At 32.3% G+C, this 19,713-nt stretch overlaps 1 protein-coding gene across 1 annotated transcript; it reads left to right on the top strand.

Moving 5' to 3' along the window:
- The first annotated feature begins 16,926 nt into the window (after positions 1-16,926).
- Positions 16,927-17,451, top strand: LOC139875570 (uncharacterized). The gene has a single exon (XM_071862916.1). It carries the CDS (start codon positions 16,927-16,929, stop codon positions 17,449-17,451), a length of 525 nt encoding a protein of 174 aa, XP_071719017.1.
- The last annotated feature ends 2,262 nt before the right edge of the window (positions 17,452-19,713 follow it).

Raw genomic sequence — 19,713 nt, forward strand, 5'->3', positions numbered from 1 at the left:
AGATACCTAACTTTGTTTTCTTGCTAAATAATTCATGCTACTTGACAAATGGTTGGTTCCACATGTTTCTTAATCATTTAAGGCTGCTAAGGAGCAGATTTTTATTGGTATATACCAATAGTAAATACATCTAGAAGCTGCGTATGATACGGGTACATATACCCTAGATATACGTGTAGAAATCTTTGAGAAAACGGAACGAGGATTCAAATATAGCTATCTTTTGTAAATATACTTATATTGTTTTATGTATGTAAGCCCTTTAAAAGTGATAAAATACATATCTATACGATGCATGTATAAGTATTATAGGTTATAAGTATTTATGTCGAAGAACGTTACGTATAGTTATCGTTTTGAAAACTTAAGTTAGTAGTTTCAAAATATACTTATAACTCATTGTTATTAGTACCCAATGAGATGTTAAACATCCTTAGATCATGTTAAATATATATAAATACATATATATACATAAACGTATAATTATCGTATGTTATATAGTTCGTGATATCATCGGTCAAATTGGACGGTCAAACGTTGTGTAAAACTCTTTTCAAAAACATAAATCTCAACAATTTAGATTGCTTATCATGTTGGTAAGGTTTAATTTATGTAAATATTAATCTTATAAGTATAAATTGATCGAAAAAGTCCGGGTCATTACAGTACCTACCCGTTAAATAAATTTCGTCCCGAAATTTTAAAATCGTACCTATTTTGCGTCATCGGGAAACAAATGCGGGTATTTTTGTTTCATTTGATCCTCTCGCTCCCAAGTAAACTCGGGACCTCTTCTTGCATTCCAACGAACTTTAACGATCGGTATGTTACTCTGCTTGAGCCGTTTAACTTCACGATCCATGATCTCGATTGGTTTTTCTATGAATTGTAGTTTCTCGTCAACTTGAATTTCTTCAAGAGGAATGGTGAGGTCTTCCTTTGCAAGACACTTCTTAAGGTTCGAGACGTGAAATGTATTATGTACTCCGGCGAGTTGTTGCGGTAACTCGAGTCGATAAGCTACCGGTCCAATGCGTTCGATGATCTTGAACGGGCCTACATACCTTGGGTTTAGTTTACCCCTTTTTCCAAAACGTATTACACCTTTCCATGGTGACACCTTTAACATAACCATGTCACCGATCTGAAACTCTAATGGTTTCCTTCGAACATCGGCGTAGCTCTTTTGGCAACTACGGGCTGTTTTCAATCTCTCCTTGATTTGTACTATCTTCTCAGTCGTTTCGTGTATGATCTCGGGACCAGTTAATTGTCGATCTCCTACTTCATTCCAACAAATAGGAGATCTACACTTCCTTCCGTACAATGCTTCGAATGGCGCAGCTTTAATGCTCGCATGATAACTATTATTATACGAGAATTCTGCTAATGGTAGATATTTATCCCATCCGTTTCCAAAATCGATCACACATGCCCTGAGCATGTCTTCAAGAGTCTGAATCGTTCTTTCACTCTGCCCGTCGGTTTGCGGATGATACGCGGTACTCATATCCAAACGAGTTCCTAGGGCCTCCTGTAGTGATTGCCAGAACTTTGATGTAAATCTACTATCACGATCGGATATAATGGAAATAGGTATTCCATGCCTTGAAACAACTTCCTTTATATACAATCGTAATAGTTTCTCCATTCTATCTGTTTCCTTTATAGGCAAGAAGTGTGCAGACTTGGTGAGAGATCAACAATCACCCAAATGGTGTCGTATCCCCAGGCAGTCTTTGGTAACTTCGTGATGAAATCCATGGTAATACCATCCCATTTCCATTCTTGGATTTCTGGTTGTTGAAGTAACCCTGACAGCTTCTGGTGTTCAGCTTTGACTTTGGAACAAGTTAAACATTCCCCAACATATGTTGCAACGTCTGTCTTTAAATTAGGCCACCAATAATGTGTCTTAAGATCTTGGTACATCTTTCCAACTCCAGGATGTATCGAGTATCTTGTCTTATGTGCCTCATTTAATATCAACTTCCTTAATCCACCCAACTTCGGTACCCAAATACGATTTGCAAAATATCGAATTCCATCTTCCCGCATAACGAGTTGCTTCTCATACTTCTTCATTATTTCATTTCCTATATTTTCTTTAGTAAGTGCTTCTCGTTGAACTTCTTTGATTTGTGAGTTGAGATTCATGCGAATTTTTATGTTCATCGCTCGTACTCGAATTGGTTCTCGTTCCTTTCTGCTTAAAGCATCGGCCACCACGTTCGCCTTCCCGGGATGATAACGAATTTCACAATCATAGTCGTTTATTAACTCGACCCACCTACGTTGTCTCATGTTCAGCTGTTTCTGATCAAAAATATGTTGAAGGCTTTTATGATCAGTAAACACAGTGCATTTAACCCCATACAAGTAGTGTCTCCATATCTTCAATGCAAACACGACTGCTCCCAGTTCTAGATCATGCGTCGTATAATTCCGCTCGTGAATCTTCAATTGTCGGGATGCGTATGCAATAACTTTCTTTCGTTGCATAAGAACGCAACCAAAACCTTGTCGCGAAGCGTCACAATATATTTCAAAATCATTAACTTCTTCTTTAGTAATTGAAATGCACTCTCCTGCTCAGAAGTCCATTCATATTTCTTCCCTTTTTGCGTTAACGCTGTCAACGGCTTAGCTATTCGGGAAAAATCTTGAATAAACCTTCTATAATAACCGGCTAAACCCAAAAATTGACGTATCTGCGTTGGTGTCTTAGGAGTCTCCCATTTTTCAATGGCTTCAATTTTTGCTGGATCAACCTGAATTCCTTTGCTACTAACAACGTGGCCAAGAAATTGCACTTCTTTCAACCAGAAAGCACATTTAGAAAATTTAGCATATAGCTGTTCTTTTCTCAACAACTCTAATATCAACCTTAAATGCTGCTCATGCTCTTGCTCACTCTTGGAATAGATAAGAATATCATCAATGAAAACGATAACAAACTTATCTAAATATGGACTACAAACTCGATTCATGAGGTCCATGAATACAGCTGGCGCATTTGTCAACCCAAACGGCATGACCAAAAATTCGTAATGACCATAACGTGTCCGAAAAGCAGTTTTCGGAATGTCCTCTTCTTTGACACGTAATTGATGATAGCCCGACCTTAAGTCAATTTTTGAGTACACACATGATCCTTGGAGTTGATCAAATAAGTCGTCAATTCTCGGTAGTGGATACCGATTTTTGATAGTTAACTTATTTAATTCACGATAATCTATACACATCCTAAAAGATCCATCTTTCTTTTTAACAAATAGAATCGGAGCTCCCCACGGTGAAGTACTTGGTCGTATGAATCCATGATCCAGTAATTCTTTTAACTGACTCTGAAGTTCTTTTAACTCGGACGGTGCAAGTCTATATGGAGCACGAGCCACTGGTGCGGCTCCTGGTACTAAATCTATTTGAAATTCTACAGATCTAAATGGAGGTAATCCCGGCAACTCTTCCGGAAAAACTTCAGGAAAATCTCTTGCCACAGGCACGTCGTTGATGCACTTCTCTTTTTCTTTCTTTTCGACTTTATTAACATGTGCTAAGATAGCATAGCACCCTTTCTTCAAGTACTTTTGAGCTTTCAAATAACTAATGAGTTTTAGCTTTGAGTTACCCTTCTCTCCATAAATCATCACCGGCATTCTATCCTTACAAGGAATGCGAATTGCCTTCTTGGCACACACAACTTCAGCTCCTACTTTGGACATCCAGTCCATGCCGACTATTACATCAAAACTTCCTAATTCTACGGGTATCAAGTCAATTTTAAACGTTTCTCCAGCTAAATTTATTTTACAATCACGGCAAATTTTATCGGCTTTAATTAGTTTACCATTAGCTAACTCAATCATGTACTTAGCATCTAGAGGTAATGATGAACAATTCAATTTAGCGTGAAAGTCTCTACACACGTAACTTCTATCAGCACCAGTATCAAATATAATAGATTCGGATAAGTTATTAATGGTAAACGTACCCGTAACAAGCTCCGGGTCTTCACATGCCTCTTTAGCATTAATAACAAATGCTCTTCCACGTGCAGGTCCGATATTCTTCTCTGGATTCGGGCACTGGCTCTTATAGTGACCTTGTTTTCCACACCCAAAACAAGTAATGGTAGCCAAAGCAGTTCTATTTGCATTGGTGGCAGGAGTCTTGGTACCATTTGTATTTGTAACGAGAGCCCTACAATCTTCAGCAAGATGACCCTTTCGATTACATTTGTTGCATACCACATTACAGTAACCAGAGTGATGTTTGTGGCATCGGTTGCATAAAGGATTTTGTCCTTTATAACCAAAGCTTAAACCACTACCCGTACCTTGCGTGTTTTCTTGTTTCTTAAAAGATTGTTGTTGGTTACCTCGATCATAATTTCCATTCCACTTTCTTTTGTTACCTGATACCTTCACATCAGTATTGGATACTTTCTTATCCATGATGACCTGATCCATTAGCTCGTTTGCCATGGTTATAGCTTCATGAATTGTCTTAGGTTTCGATGCTGTAACATTTGCCTTGACCTTTTTGGGCAAACCATCTTTGTACATTTCAATCTTCCGTTCTTCGGTTGGAACCAATTCAGGACATAGCAAAACTAATTCCATGAATCGCTGATTGTAGTTGGTGATTTCAGTACCAATAACCTTCAGACTTCGTAACTCATCTTCCAACTTCCTAACCTCGTTCCTTGGACAATATTCATTGATTAACATTGTTTTGAATTCTTCCCACGGAGTATCATAAGCTACATCTCCTCCTACAGCCTTCACATAATTTTTCCACCACGTGAGTGCACTATCTTGTAAAGTGCACGATGCATACTTGGTCATGTCCTTCTCAACACAACCACTGATTTTAAACACAGTCTCCATCTTTTCTATCCACCGGGTTAAACCGATCGGTCCTTCTGTTCCACTGAATGATGAGGGCTTGCAAGCTTGAAAAGTTTTGTAAGTGCACCCCACACTAGGATTTGGGTTAACTGCAGCACCTCTTGCAGCCTCGACCCATAACATTCTGTCGTTCACTCGCTGATTGATGAGTTCCTGGATTTCTTGTTCCGTCATTCGGTTCAATCGCGCCATATTCTTCTATAAGAATGAAAAGAAAATAATTATTCACATGGAATATTATAGATGTAGTGTATATTTACAGTACATTATAGCTTATTAATAATATGAACCAGGTATTATTATAAAAGCCTTTTCTTCTTATTAGCGTTTTATAATTATATCTAGGGTAGTACCTACCCGTTAATGTCCATACTTAATAGCTTAGTACAGAATCAATTACTACCATCTAAATAATACTTAACCATGAAAAATTATTGTATTTCACACTTCACTATTTTACATATGCTTATCTTACATCGAACATTAAGCAAACCACACTAATAATATTATACAAAACATTATATGATCCCATGGTTTAATACGGCAGCGCATCGTTTGGTCTATTTTCTAGGACGTTTAGGTTCAAAGAATCGCTTAACGCTTATCCTGGCTGTCTGCCTATATTTTGGCTGTGGGACTGAAGAACTGGATGCCGGGATAGAACGAATAGGAATAGCGGGAATAGGGGTGGTAGTGTCTAGTGGAGTTGGTGCCACATCATCCTTATTAAACTCAGGATTTGAATTTTCTAATTCATTAGCCTTTCGTTTCTTTCCTAGTTCGAACTCTTCTTTTGTAATTTCCTGTATTTCTTCCTCGGGTTCACTTTCCTCCTCGGGTTCACTTTCCTCCTCGGGTTCACTTTCCTCCTCGGGTTCACTTTCCGGGTTCTCTATAGTCGGTTCATCCGGAATTTGTGAGTCTTTCCCATAGATATTATTTTCGTCATCGGATAGGTTAATGACTGGAACACCATCTGAAGATTCTGGTTCGGAGTCGCTGAATGTGATAACAAGTTTTGAGCCCGACATCTATCAGACAACAACTAACCCATTAGTACTACATAATATTTACATATAAATTTTAATCAACAATGATAAGCAATGGTTTTTAAATCAGACCCGGTCAAAGTCCAGACTTACTAATGTATCCTAACGACTTATCAGTTAGACACACTAATGCAAACCTGGTTCGCTAAGACCACCGCTCTGATACCACATGTCATAACCCGTCCTTAACCATAAGAACGTGTTAGATAACGTATGATTTCATTGCGAGGTATTGACCTCTATATGCGACATTTTTAAAAGAACAACTGCATATATTTTACATTACAAACCATAATTCTTATTTTGATACAAGCTTTAGACAAAATAAAGATGATTATCGTTTAGCGATAATCTTAGACTTACAAACTTTACATGTGATGATAACACTTTCTAGCATATTTTACATTACAAATCCTCCGATATGCAGTTTTATTTTTGACACAAATATGCATACTCAAGATCTTGTTTAAATTCAACATGTTGCAGCGGAAGCTTTTAGAAATCACCTGAGAATAGACATGTTTTAAAAGGTCAACATAAAGTTGGTGAGATATAGGTTTAGTGCCGGCAGCGATATAAATATAGACCACAAGATTTCATATATAAACATTTTAATAAAAATATTCTAAGTGGTTGAGCACTTGGTAACCATACTTAACATTTAATCACGTCGCATATTCCCTTTATTATGAAATGTTACTACACCGTACCAAGTGTAGTCACAAAACGAAGTACTGTGCAACCGTTGAATACTGGTCGTCCAGTCCGGTTGGGGTTGTCAGGCCCGATAGATCTATCAACAGGATTCGCGTTTACAATACCGCTGTAAATAACAGTTACCAAGCTACAGGGAAGTATGCCAGTGGTACAACTCAACGTAGAATATATTTTTCAGTTACTTGTGTCCATAACGTAAAACATAAAATACATGTATTCTCATCCCGAAATACTTAGAGTTTAAAAGTGGGACTATATACTCACTTTTGTCTTGAAGATATGTAATTTCGACTTGGTCTCCGATTGATATCACGAACCTATCCATATATAGTTTATCAATATATTTCTATTTTAAACAATCGTCACATATATATACTTTTTATACTTTTAATAGTTTTAATAATTTCTTAGTCCGTAGTTAGCAGTCCGATGTTAGTAATTCAATTTTAATGGTTCATTTTTAGGTGTTTAATAAACCCCTAATGAAATAAATAAAAACCCCCATCGTATATGTATTGGTCGAGATTAATCTTGACCCACGGTACCGGTGTTGTCAAATGACGTGTTGCGTACATAAAGTACCGGTGTTGTCAAATGATGTGTTGCGTACAATCATGGGATCTTATGATTAATCTTCTCGTATTGTTTACGGGTGATCCTGAACCATATAAAATTAAATTATGAGTACATATATATAAAATATCATGTTATTTTAAAAAGATGTGATTTATTTAATTTTCTCCAATTATTTTCGTAGCTAAACTAGTCTTAGATATCCGATCTCGTTTTGGTCATAGTTTCTTCGTTACAACTCCGTTTTCGTTGATTCAACTTGCCACTTCCTTGGATTGAGTCCCTCTTTAAGACTATGAACTGTAAATACCTTAGTTTGTATTCGAAATCACAGGTCATAGGTCAAACTTTAGTGAAACTTATGGAGTTGATCATTTTCCATCATGTAAACAACCTTAAATGATTATTTTTCTAAAAATACTTATACTTTGAGTTAAATCATGAAATTTTTATGTGTTAACATATTCATAGTAAATATCAATTTTCCAGAAAATAAGCCTCCAATTCAAAGTTCAAAATAGTTTTTAATTATCCAACCCAAAACAGCCCCCGGTTACACTCCGACACCGTAGATTCAGTTTTAAGGTGTTCTTTGAAAAACCAAGTTATACCTTGTTAAATTAGCATATATTTAAGTTATATTATAGGTCTTGAAGTATTTTAAAAGTTAAGTTAGAAGGATCTATTTAGTTTTCAAACAAGTTTGAAAACATTCAAACTATGTTCTTGTTGTTAAAATTTTATACCATAAAATAAGATAGCTATATATATATGAATCGAATAAGGTTATGAACAAAGTTACTACCTCAAGTTACTTGGACAAGATTGCTGTAAAAGAGGAGTAAGAACCTAGAACCAAAATAGTGATGGAATTGGATGAAAGATTGGAAGTAAACTTGTGTTCTTGAAAGGATTCTTGAAGTGTTCTTGTATGGTTTTTCTTATGATGATTAAGGGTTGTTTTTGAAGCTAAATGATGGGGAAAATGCTTGGAGATGATCAAGTATGAAGTTAAGAGTATTTTGAGAGAGAAATGGGAGTGTAAGTATGAGAAAATGGGGTGAAGAAATGGTGTGCATGCATAAAAACGTTTTTAGGTTATAAAGGAAAAAAAAGATACCTAACTTTGTTTTCTTGCTAAATAATTCATGCTACTTGACAAATGGTTGGTTCCACATGTTTCTTAATCATTTAAGGCTGCTAAGGAGCAGATTTTTATTGGTATATACCAATAGTAAATACATCTAGAAGCTGCGTATGATACGGGTACATATACCCTAGATATACGTGTAGAAATCTTTGAGAAAACGGAACGAGGATTCAAATATAGCTATCTTTTGTAAATATACTTATATTGTTTTATGTATGTAAGCCCTTTAAAAGTGATAAAATACATATCTATACGATGCATGTATAAGTATTATAGGTTATAAGTATTTATGTCGAAGAACGTTACGTATAGTTATCGTTTTGAAAACTTAAGTTAGTAGTTTCAAAATATACTTATAACTCATTGTTATTAGTACCCAATGAGATGTTAAACATCCTTAGATCATGTTAAATATATATAAATACATATATATACATAAACGTATAATTATCGTATGTTATATAGTTCGTGATATCATCGGTCAAATTGGACGGTCAAACGTTGTGTAAAACTCTTTTCAAAAACATAAATCTCAACAATTTAGATTGCTTATCATGTTGGTAAGGTTTAATTTATGTAAATATTAATCTTATAAGTATAAATTGATCGAAAAAGTCCGGGTCATTACAAATGCATTTTGACAAGTTTTAAAACTTTTGTAAATGAGTTTTATATAACGGTTGACCACCTTGTTTGTCCGACGATTCACGAAAAACGGTTTATAAATAGATATGTATATATATATATATATATATATATATATATATATATATATATATATATATATATATATATATATATATATATATATATATATATATATATATAATAAGTTGAAAGACGTTGATAAAATATTATGCGATTTAATTGTTACAACTAAATATGTGAACTTTTGTTTCTATACGATTCTTAAATGATATGTTATTACAACCCTCAAAATTCTTAATCCATATTTGATAATTATGGTAATTTTGACATGTTAAGTATCATTCACGAAAAAGTAGTCATTTTATTTCAAAAATCACACAAATGGTAACATATATTGTTAGTAGGGTAATAATTTTAAAGAATAATATTAATAATATAAACAACACATACACGTGAAGTTTATAAAAGTGATGTTACTATAACTCTTTTGAATTCAATATCACAGACGGAAGTTTAATTATTGATGGAACAAATTATCACGTTATGCTATATAATAGTATGGTCCCATGACTTTGTTAAAAATAAAAAAGAAAAAAAAAACTACAAGTTTAAAAGCGAAAGATACAAGCAAGCAAAGCTTGGTGTAAGAACATATATATTAAGCATAAAGTGTAGTACTACTCTTAAAAATAATGTGGGATATATACCTTTTAAGTTAGTAATATGGGATGGGACACCATTTGCTTTTGTTTGTGTGTTTTGATTGAAACTGAAGTTTTTATTTCTATAGAATTATAAAACACGTTTTGTATTTATATTTAATTATTATATTATTCATTATTATTATAGAGTATATATATATATATATATATATATATATATATATGTGTGTGTGTGTGTGTGTGTGTGTGTGTGTGTGTATAATTATATACAAGTGACAACTAATAATATAATTTTTGTTACACACGTTTTGCACATATTATATCAACTTGATATGTTATACCATGCATATATATATATTTGTCTACTTGCAACAAGAACCAACACCCATTTGTTTGGTAATAATTATGCTTTCTTTTACTCGAAAAAGACAAAAACACTTTCCATTTTTTTCTTTCGATACACTATAAACATGTATGTAATTATGCAAGTAGTGTGGGGGTTGCACTAAATAAATAAACATAAAGTTTATCCATTGGTTCCTTTTTGGTGTGTGGTGTCCATAAACACTAATTCATTGAATATTGAGATTAGCCCAAAAGTCCAAGTGTATTATTCAATCAGTGAATGTAAATATCCCGTGACAAAATGATTACTATTGATTTATTATATAGAGTACTAGATATAGATATGGACAGGGGTATTATATAAATAAGTAATATATTTCTGTTCTAGTTAACTAACATGCCATCACCTCCCCATATTCATCACTCTTTTTCTTTATCAATAACCATCGACAACCAGTGCATACCAAAACCCATTTATTGTTATTATTATTATTCTAAGATCGAACGAGAAAAATAATACATCGAGTGTATACATGGGTGTTCTAATTACGGGTTTTCAAACGAATTATAGCTAAGAAAATATTGGGTATTGTTCGTGAATCCAAGACCAACCATACAATCATCCACTATCGTTACGTCTACCTACAATATTGAATCTCAATATTGAACTGTGAGTTTATAGATCCCTTTTTAATTGCTTTTGAAATCTATATTTTTGGGCTGAGAATACGTGCACTTTATTTTAAACGCAATGGATACAAGTACATACTAAATTCTACACCAAGTTTGAACCGAAAATCCCTTAGATTTGGTAACTAGTAACTGCCGGTTATAAGAACTGGTGGGCGCGAGTAGTTATATATGGATCCATAGGGCTTGACATCCCCGTCTGTTCCAGGTATAGAAACCCTAGCCTGAACTATAAAACAGACGTATGCTATTTGAGGTTAGTACACGTTGGTTTGCGTGTATTATACATGTTGGTTGCATGTATGTTAAAACAGGGGTACTTATTTTATATACGTTAAAGTTTAGTTACCAGGGTGCTCAATCTTGTAGAATATTTTGTTAAACGTTTCTGGATGAAACAACTGAAATCTTATGATCCACCTTTATATACAGATGATGTGCAATATTAAAACTATAAACTCACTAACCTTTGTGTTGACATTTTAAGCATGTTTACTCTCAGGTTCCTAGAAGTCTTCCGTTGTTTACTTATACGTTATACAAGCTATATGCATGGAGTCATCATGCTTTATTCGAGAAAACTTTGCATTCACAAAATCTTCACCATGTATCTTATTTTGACTGCATTGTCAATGGATGTATTATTGTAAACTATTATTTACGGTGATTGTCTATATGTAGTAATTATCAGATGTCAAAAACCTTGGAATAGATATTCATTCATGCTGTGCCTTTTCAAAAGAATGCAATGTTTACGAAACGTATCATGTAGAGGTCAAAACCTCACTATGAAATCAATGAATAACGTACCGCGTCAATAGCGATTTTGACGGGTCGTTACAATAACCTTGTTCGATTCATACTTATATAACTATCTTATTCGAAAAATATAACTTGTAATCACTAGAACATAGTTTAGTTAATTCTAAACTTGTTCGCAAACAAAGTTCATCATTCTAACTTGACTTTTAAAAACAACCCCACACATGTATTATATCTATATGATATCTATATGATGTAGACGATAGAGAATAGAAAATGACTTTTCCAGTATGTTACTCCCGTAGTTTTATTTTGATAACAATACTTTTCCAGTATGCTTCTAGCTCATCGATCATCTTGCTAAACTTAGCATAGAATTCATTAAAACATCACATGATATTTTACTTTCATCCCAAAAAACCCATCTTTTTACAGTTTTAGCCCATCTTTTATTCATCTTTCTTTAATTAGTTAAAGATTACGTGGATAGTTCATGTGAATAGTTTGACGAACTCAGTTAACTTTCGTTAAAGTAAGGGATGAAATTGGGAGTTTAAAATGCTTTTAAGGATGAAAAATGCAAAAATAAAATACAGGGATGAAACGGGCAAAAAGTGGAAAATACAGGGACGAAATGATCATTTTTGTCTTTTTTTTCAAACTATATCATGTTCATTCTTACTCTCCATCAACATTTATGGGTGATTCAATCTACTCATATGTGAAAATCTTTGTAAATTAAAAGTTTTCTCAATTTTCGTCATTTTTGTGGTTCTCGTTTGAACTTTTTACTAATATATATATATATATATAATATATATATATATATATATATATATATATATATATATATATATATATATATATATATATATATATATATATATATATATATATATATATATATATATATATATATATATAGATGTGTGTTTTCTACATCTATTTTTCTTGAACTAAACTAAATCAAATTAACACACAAATGCAAACAACTATTCCTAATTATTGCAGTAAAATATTTAATAAGTACAATTTCGTTCCACAGAGAGTAATTAATTAAGATCTTAAAATCAATAATTATCCTAAGTTTAAAAATGGATTTTTGTTTTGATGCTAAACTAAATTAAAAGCAAAGTAAATAAACGAATAACCAGATAAGGAGAAACAAGTGACATCAGAGCTTAGGCTCACGTGTTCGAAGTAACAATGGCGAATAAGAGTGATGTGAAGATTGATCGTTTTGATGAGACTAATTTTAGCTTTTGGAAGATGCAAATTGAAGACCTTTTTATCAAAAGAAGCATTAGCAACCGTTAACGGGTGTTAAACCGGAAGAGATGGGGTAAGACGAGTGTGATTGAATTGATAAGCAATCCCTAGGGGTTGTTGGACTTTCTCTGGCCAAGAACGTTGCTTAAAACATTGTGGGTGAAACCACAACCGCGATATTGATTCCGGCGTTATCCAACATGTATGAAAAGTCGTCCGCTTTGTACAAAATTTTCTTGATTTGGCAATTGGTGAATGCCAGGAAGATGGAGGGTTCCTAGATGGCGAATCATGTTAGCGATTTTAATTCGATTTTAACTCGATTGAAATCGGTTAGTATTAAACCTATATATATATATATATATATATATATATATATATATATATATATATATATATATATATATACATATATACATATATACATACATACATACGTACGTACTTACATACATACGTACGTACATACATACGTACGTACATACATATGTACGTACATACATACGTACGTACGTACATACATACGTGCATACATACATACATACATACATGCATACAAATCTGAAATGCCCCGTTCATATCGATTATAAACGTTTCATATAATTGATTTCATTGCGAGGTTTTGACCTCTATATGAGACGTTTTTCAAAGCTTGCATTCGTTTTACAAACAAACCATAACCTTTATTTTATCGACAAAGGTTTAAAGACATAATGTAGATTATCAAGTAATGATAATCTAAAGTACAACGTTTACACACGACCAATTACATAATGGTCAATAATAATTTGTTACAACAAGACGTTTTCCGAATGCAGTTTTTAAACATTATCATACAAGCATGCTGACTCCAAATCTTGTCTTTAAAAAGTATGCAACAGCGGAAGTCTTTAATAGTCACCTGAGAATAAACATGCTTAAAACGTTAACAAAAATGTTGGTGAGTCATAGGTTTAACCTATATAATAATTCGTAATAATAGACCACAAGATTTCATTTCCATAACAAGGTGCAGGTCTACTCACTGCCAAAAATCATTTATATGATGAACACCTGGTAACCGACATTAACAAAATACATCTAAAATATCTCCAGAACAGAACCACTCGTCTGTAGAGAAAATCGAAGTACTAAAGCAGTTCAAATTCTTTGACTGAGACGTGTCAAAGCCCATAGATCTAACTTTAGGATTTGCGTCAATTAGTGGCAATTATAATAAACACTAATTCTTAGGTTACCAAGCTCAAAGGGGCGATATCCGGTATAGTAATCCAACATAGAATGTAGTTTCAAGTACTTGTGTCAATTTTATAAAACATTTATAAAGCTGCATGTATTCTCATCCCAAAAATATTAGATAGTAAAAATTGAACTATAACTCACTTTCACAGATTTTTAATTCGTCGAAAATCAGACTTGACCACGGATCGATTCACGAACCTATAACAAATATATATATATATATATATATATATATATATATATATATATATATATATATATATATATATATATATATATATATATATATATACATATATATATATATATATACATATATATATATATATACATATATATATATATATATATATATATATATATATTTGTTATAGGTTCGTGAATCGATCCGTGGTCAAGTCTGATTTTCGACGAATTAAAAATCTGTGAAAGTGAGTTATAGTTCAATTTTTACTATCTAATATTTTTGGGATGAGAATACATGCAGCTTTATAAATGTTTTATAAAATTGACACAAGTACTTGAAACTACATTCTATGTTGGATTACTATACCGGATATCGCCCCTTTGAGCTTGGTAACCTAAGAATTAGTGTTTATTATAATTGCCACTAATTGACGCAAATCCTAAAGTTAGATCTATGGGCTTTGACACGTCTCAGTCAAAGAATTTGAACTGCTTTAGTACTTCGATTTTCTCTACAGACGAGTGGTTCTGTTCTGGAGATATTTTAGATGTATTTTGTTAATGTCGGTTACCAGGTGTTCATCATATAAATGATTTTTGGCAGTGAGTAGACCTGCACCTTGTTATGGAAATGAAATCTTGTGGTCTATTATTACGAATTATTATATAGGTTAAACCTATGACTCACCAACATTTTTGTTAACGTTTTAAGCATGTTTATTCTCAGGTGACTATTAAAGACTTCCGCTGTTGCATACTTTTTAAAGACAAGATTTGGAGTCAGCATGCTTGTATGATAATGTTTAAAAACTGCATTCGGAAAACGTCTTGTTGTAACAAATTATTATTGACCATTATGTAATTGGTCGTGTGTAAACGTTGTACTTTAGATTATCATTACTTGATAATCTACATTATGTCTTTAAACCTTTGTCGATAAAATAAAGGTTATGGTTTGTTTGTAAAACGAATGCAAGCTTTGAAAAACGTCTCATATAGAGGTCAAAATCTCGCAATGAAATCAATTATATGAAATGTTTATAATCGATATGAACGGGGCATTTCAGATTTGTATGCATGTATGTATGTATGTATGTATGTATGCACGTATGTATGTAGGTACGTACGTATGTATGTACGTACGTATGTATGTACGTACGTATGTATGTACGTACGTATGTATGTAAGTACGTACGTATGTATGTATGTATATATGTATATATGTATATATGTATATATGTATGTATATATATATATATATATATATATATATATATATATATATATATATATATATATATATATATATATATATATATATATATATATATATATAGGTTTAATACTAACCGATTTCAATCGAGTTAAAATCGAATTAAAATCGCTAACATGATTCGCCATCTAGGAACCCTCCATCTTCCTGGCATTCACCAATTGCCAAATCAAGAAAATTTTGTACAAAGCGGACGACTTTTCATACATGTTGGATAACGCCGGAATCAATATCGCGGTTGTGGTTTCACCCACAATGTTTTAAGCAACGTTCTTGGCCAGAGAAAGTCCAACAACCCCTAGGGATTGCTTATCAATTCAATCACACTCGTCTTACCCCATCTCTTCCGGTTTAACACCCGTTAACGGTTGCTAATGCTTCTTTTGATAAAAAGGTCTTCAATTTGCATCTTCCAAAAGCTAAAATTAGTCTCATCAAAACGATCAATCTTCACATCACTCTTATTCGCCATTGTTACTTCGAACACGTGAGCCTAAGCTCTGATGTCACTTGTTTCTCCTTATCTGGTTATTCGTTTATTTACTTTGCTTTTAATTTAGTTTAGCATCAAAACAAAAATCCATTTTTAAACTTAGGATAATTATTGATTTTAAGATCTTAATTAATTACTCTCTGTGGAACGAAATTGTACTTATTAAATATTTTACTGCAATAATTAGGAATAGTTGTTTGCATTTGTGTGTTAATTTGATTTAGTTTAGTTCAAGAAAAATAGATGTAGAAAACACACACACACATATATATATATATATATATATATATATATATATATATATATATTAGTCAAAAGTTCAAACGAGAACCACAAAAATGACGAAAATTGAGAAAACTTTTAATTTACAAAGATTTTCACATGTGAGTAGATTGAATCACCCATAAATGTTGATGGAGAGTAAGAATGAACATGATATAGTTTGAAAAAAAAGACAAAAATGATCATTTCGTCCCTGTATTTTTCACTTTTTGCCCGTTTCATCCCTGTATTTTATTTTTGCATTTTTCATCCTTAAAAGCATTTTAAACTCCCAATTTCATCCCTTACTTTAACGAAAGTTAACTGAGTTCGTCAAACTATTCACATGAACTATCCACGTAATCTTTAACTAATTAAAGAAAGATGAATAAAAGATGGGCTAAAACTGTAAAAAGATGGGTTTTTTGGGATGAAAGTAAAATATCATGTGATGTTTTAATGAATTCTATGCTAAGTTTAGCAAGATGATCGATGAGCTAGAAGCATACTGGAAAAGTATTGTTATCAAAATAAAACTACGGGAGTAACATACTGGAAAAGTCATTTTCTATTCTCTATCGTCTACATCAACGCAACGGATCGGTGGTGTTTTCGTGGGAATGGACACGGGCGGCTACGGGACGTACAAAAAATGAATTTGAGAATCTTAAAACGTTACTATCCACTTTGGTAATGGACTCAGAAAAGGAGGACTCATTCTCTTGGAAGCTATGCGAGTCAGGGGTATTCACTACAAAAAAGTTAACAAAGCATATTATGTCAAAAGTATATCCTTCAAGAAATATATCTTTAGCGACCATGAGAAATAACTTTGTTCCAAAAAAAGTTGAAGTTTTTGTATGGAGAGCAAAGCGAGAACGATTGTCCGTTTTATGTGAACTCGACAAACGGGGAATTGATCTTCATTCCATTCTTTGCCCTCTTTGTGATGGTGATATTGAATCGGTAAGACAATCACTTTTTTCGTGTACAAATGTTCGAGAGATTTGGAAAAAGGTCCGAGATTGGTGGGGTTTTGATTCGGTTGGTCTATCTTTTGATAATCTTCTTTGTGGTTTTGTCCCCTTAAGTTACTCGGAATTGGGTAGCAATTTATGGCTAGCGGTTGAGTGGATTTGCGTCTATCTTATTTGGAAAAATAGGAATCAAAAAGTTTTCAAGAAGACTTCATGGACCATTCCAAATGCGCTTAGTTAGATACAAGCAAAAAGTTATGATTGGGTTGCGAAGGGTTGTAAAAAGAAAAGGATCGAATGACATGATTGGCTACACAATCCCCGCTCTTTACTTGTATAATTGTCTTTGACATTTTGTGGTGCGCATCCCTCATGTAATTATTTAGGCGTAGGATTCTAACTCAGCATCTCTACGTTGTGCGTTGTAATTAATTGTTGTACATGCGGTTTCTCGAGTAATAAATTTTTTTTTTCTGCTGTTCAAATTTTTTTTTTCTATTCTCTATCTTTAATTTCTCTATTAAATTAAAATGTTTACTAATAAATGCATAAACATCATTATTCCTATAGGTCTTTGCAGCTAAGAAGAAAACCCACCATATCTATAAACAACTGCTATGATCGTATTCTGTTTCATCCATTATCACATTCATTTTATTATTATAGTTACCTGCATACCATCTCTAATTAAATACGCATCCGTTCATCCATTATCACATTAATTAGAATATTAAAGTTTAGTTTTACGATGAATAAATTCATACTTATAACAAAGGAAATAAAAGGGGATGCATCTAATTTGTGATAAGAAGAACGTGTCTACATATATATTTAAGTAAATATGTATATTTATATGAATATATGTATTTCGGGTGGTAAATGGATATATCCATGGATGAGAAATTTTCATCTATACCCGATCCACTACTATTTTACATCATTCATATTTATATCCACTTATTATCCATTTAGATTATCCATATTCATTTAAATGTATCGGATCGGATGGATATCCGATGGATCGGATATCCATTGCCATCTCTATGTAGCATAGAATTCATTAAAACATCACATGATATCTTACTTTCATCAAAAAAAAAAAAAAAAACCCCATCTTTTTACGGTTTTAGCCCATCTTTTATTCATCTTTCTTTAATTAGTTAAAAATTACGTGGATAGTCCTTATTTATAGTTTTAACGAACTCAGTTAACCTTCGTTAGGGTGAGGGATGAAATTGTGACTTTAAAATGTTTTTAAGGATGAAAAATGCAGAAAATAAAATGCAGGGATAAAACGGGCAAAAAGTGAAAAACACATGGACGAAATGGGCAATTTTGTCTTCAAAAAAACTTATATTTTACCTATGTAATCAAATATATAGTTTCTCGTTCACATTTGCATATTTGTTTGTGAACATGTGAATAATTCATATAATTAACAATTTAACATGTAATTTGTGGTAATTAACATATATTTATTAATGATATTGGCATTAGTTAACATTTTCATGTAATTTGCTGAATTTAAATGCTAAAAAACTATGAAATTAAGAAGTTCTCACATGGTGAACGAGAATTGCGAGAACTTTTAATTTACAAAGATTTTGACATGTGTGTAGATTGAATCACCCATAAATATTGACGGAGCGTAAGAATAAACATAGTATAGTTTGAAAAAAAACTTATATTTTACATATATAATCAAATATATAATTCCTCTTTCACATGTACATATTTGTTTCTGAACATTTGATCATTTTCTATAATTAACAATTTAACATGTAGTTTGTGGTAATGTATATTTTTTAGTTAATGATATGAGTATTAATTAACATTTGCATGTAATTTGTTGCATTTAAATGTATAAAAAACTATGAAATTAAAAAGTTCTCGCAGTTCTCGCTCTTTTGTACTTATAAATGATATAAAAAAGTAGGGAATACGGGTCGGTGGTGGAGTGGAGTGACATTTCATGGTCTTTGTTGTTTCCAGTCTCGACTCGACTAGAGTGATGCACAGTCAGAGCTCACTTCGATCTTATTTTCAACTATACTTCAAACATAACACTTTTCCACTTCAACAATTTTACTTTTAACCTTTTAATCTTCAACTTTAATATTAACTAGTTGGGCGACCTGACTTTGCGCCGGTTCTTCACCCTTACATAGTTAATTATTGAGAAGGTAATTATTTATCATATTTTTTTGTTTTATTTTTCATTTTGTCGAGGAAGTACCCAAAATAGTTATGTGATTGATTTGTAATAAGCGTAAAAGTAATTATTCATCATTTTTTGTTTTAGTTTTCGTCTTGTTGAGCGAAAAGAACAAAATGCTCAACCAATAAAATGAGAGGTACATCAACGATTGATATAAATTATTTAATAAAATAGGAAAAAATATTTATAATATATATATATATATATATATATATATATATATATATATATATATATATATATATATATATATATATATATATATATATATATATATATATATAT

Source organism: Rutidosis leptorrhynchoides, chromosome 1, assembly GCF_046630445.1.
Source record: "Rutidosis leptorrhynchoides isolate AG116_Rl617_1_P2 chromosome 1, CSIRO_AGI_Rlap_v1, whole genome shotgun sequence".
NCBI classification, from domain to species: domain Eukaryota; kingdom Viridiplantae; phylum Streptophyta; class Magnoliopsida; order Asterales; family Asteraceae; genus Rutidosis; species Rutidosis leptorrhynchoides.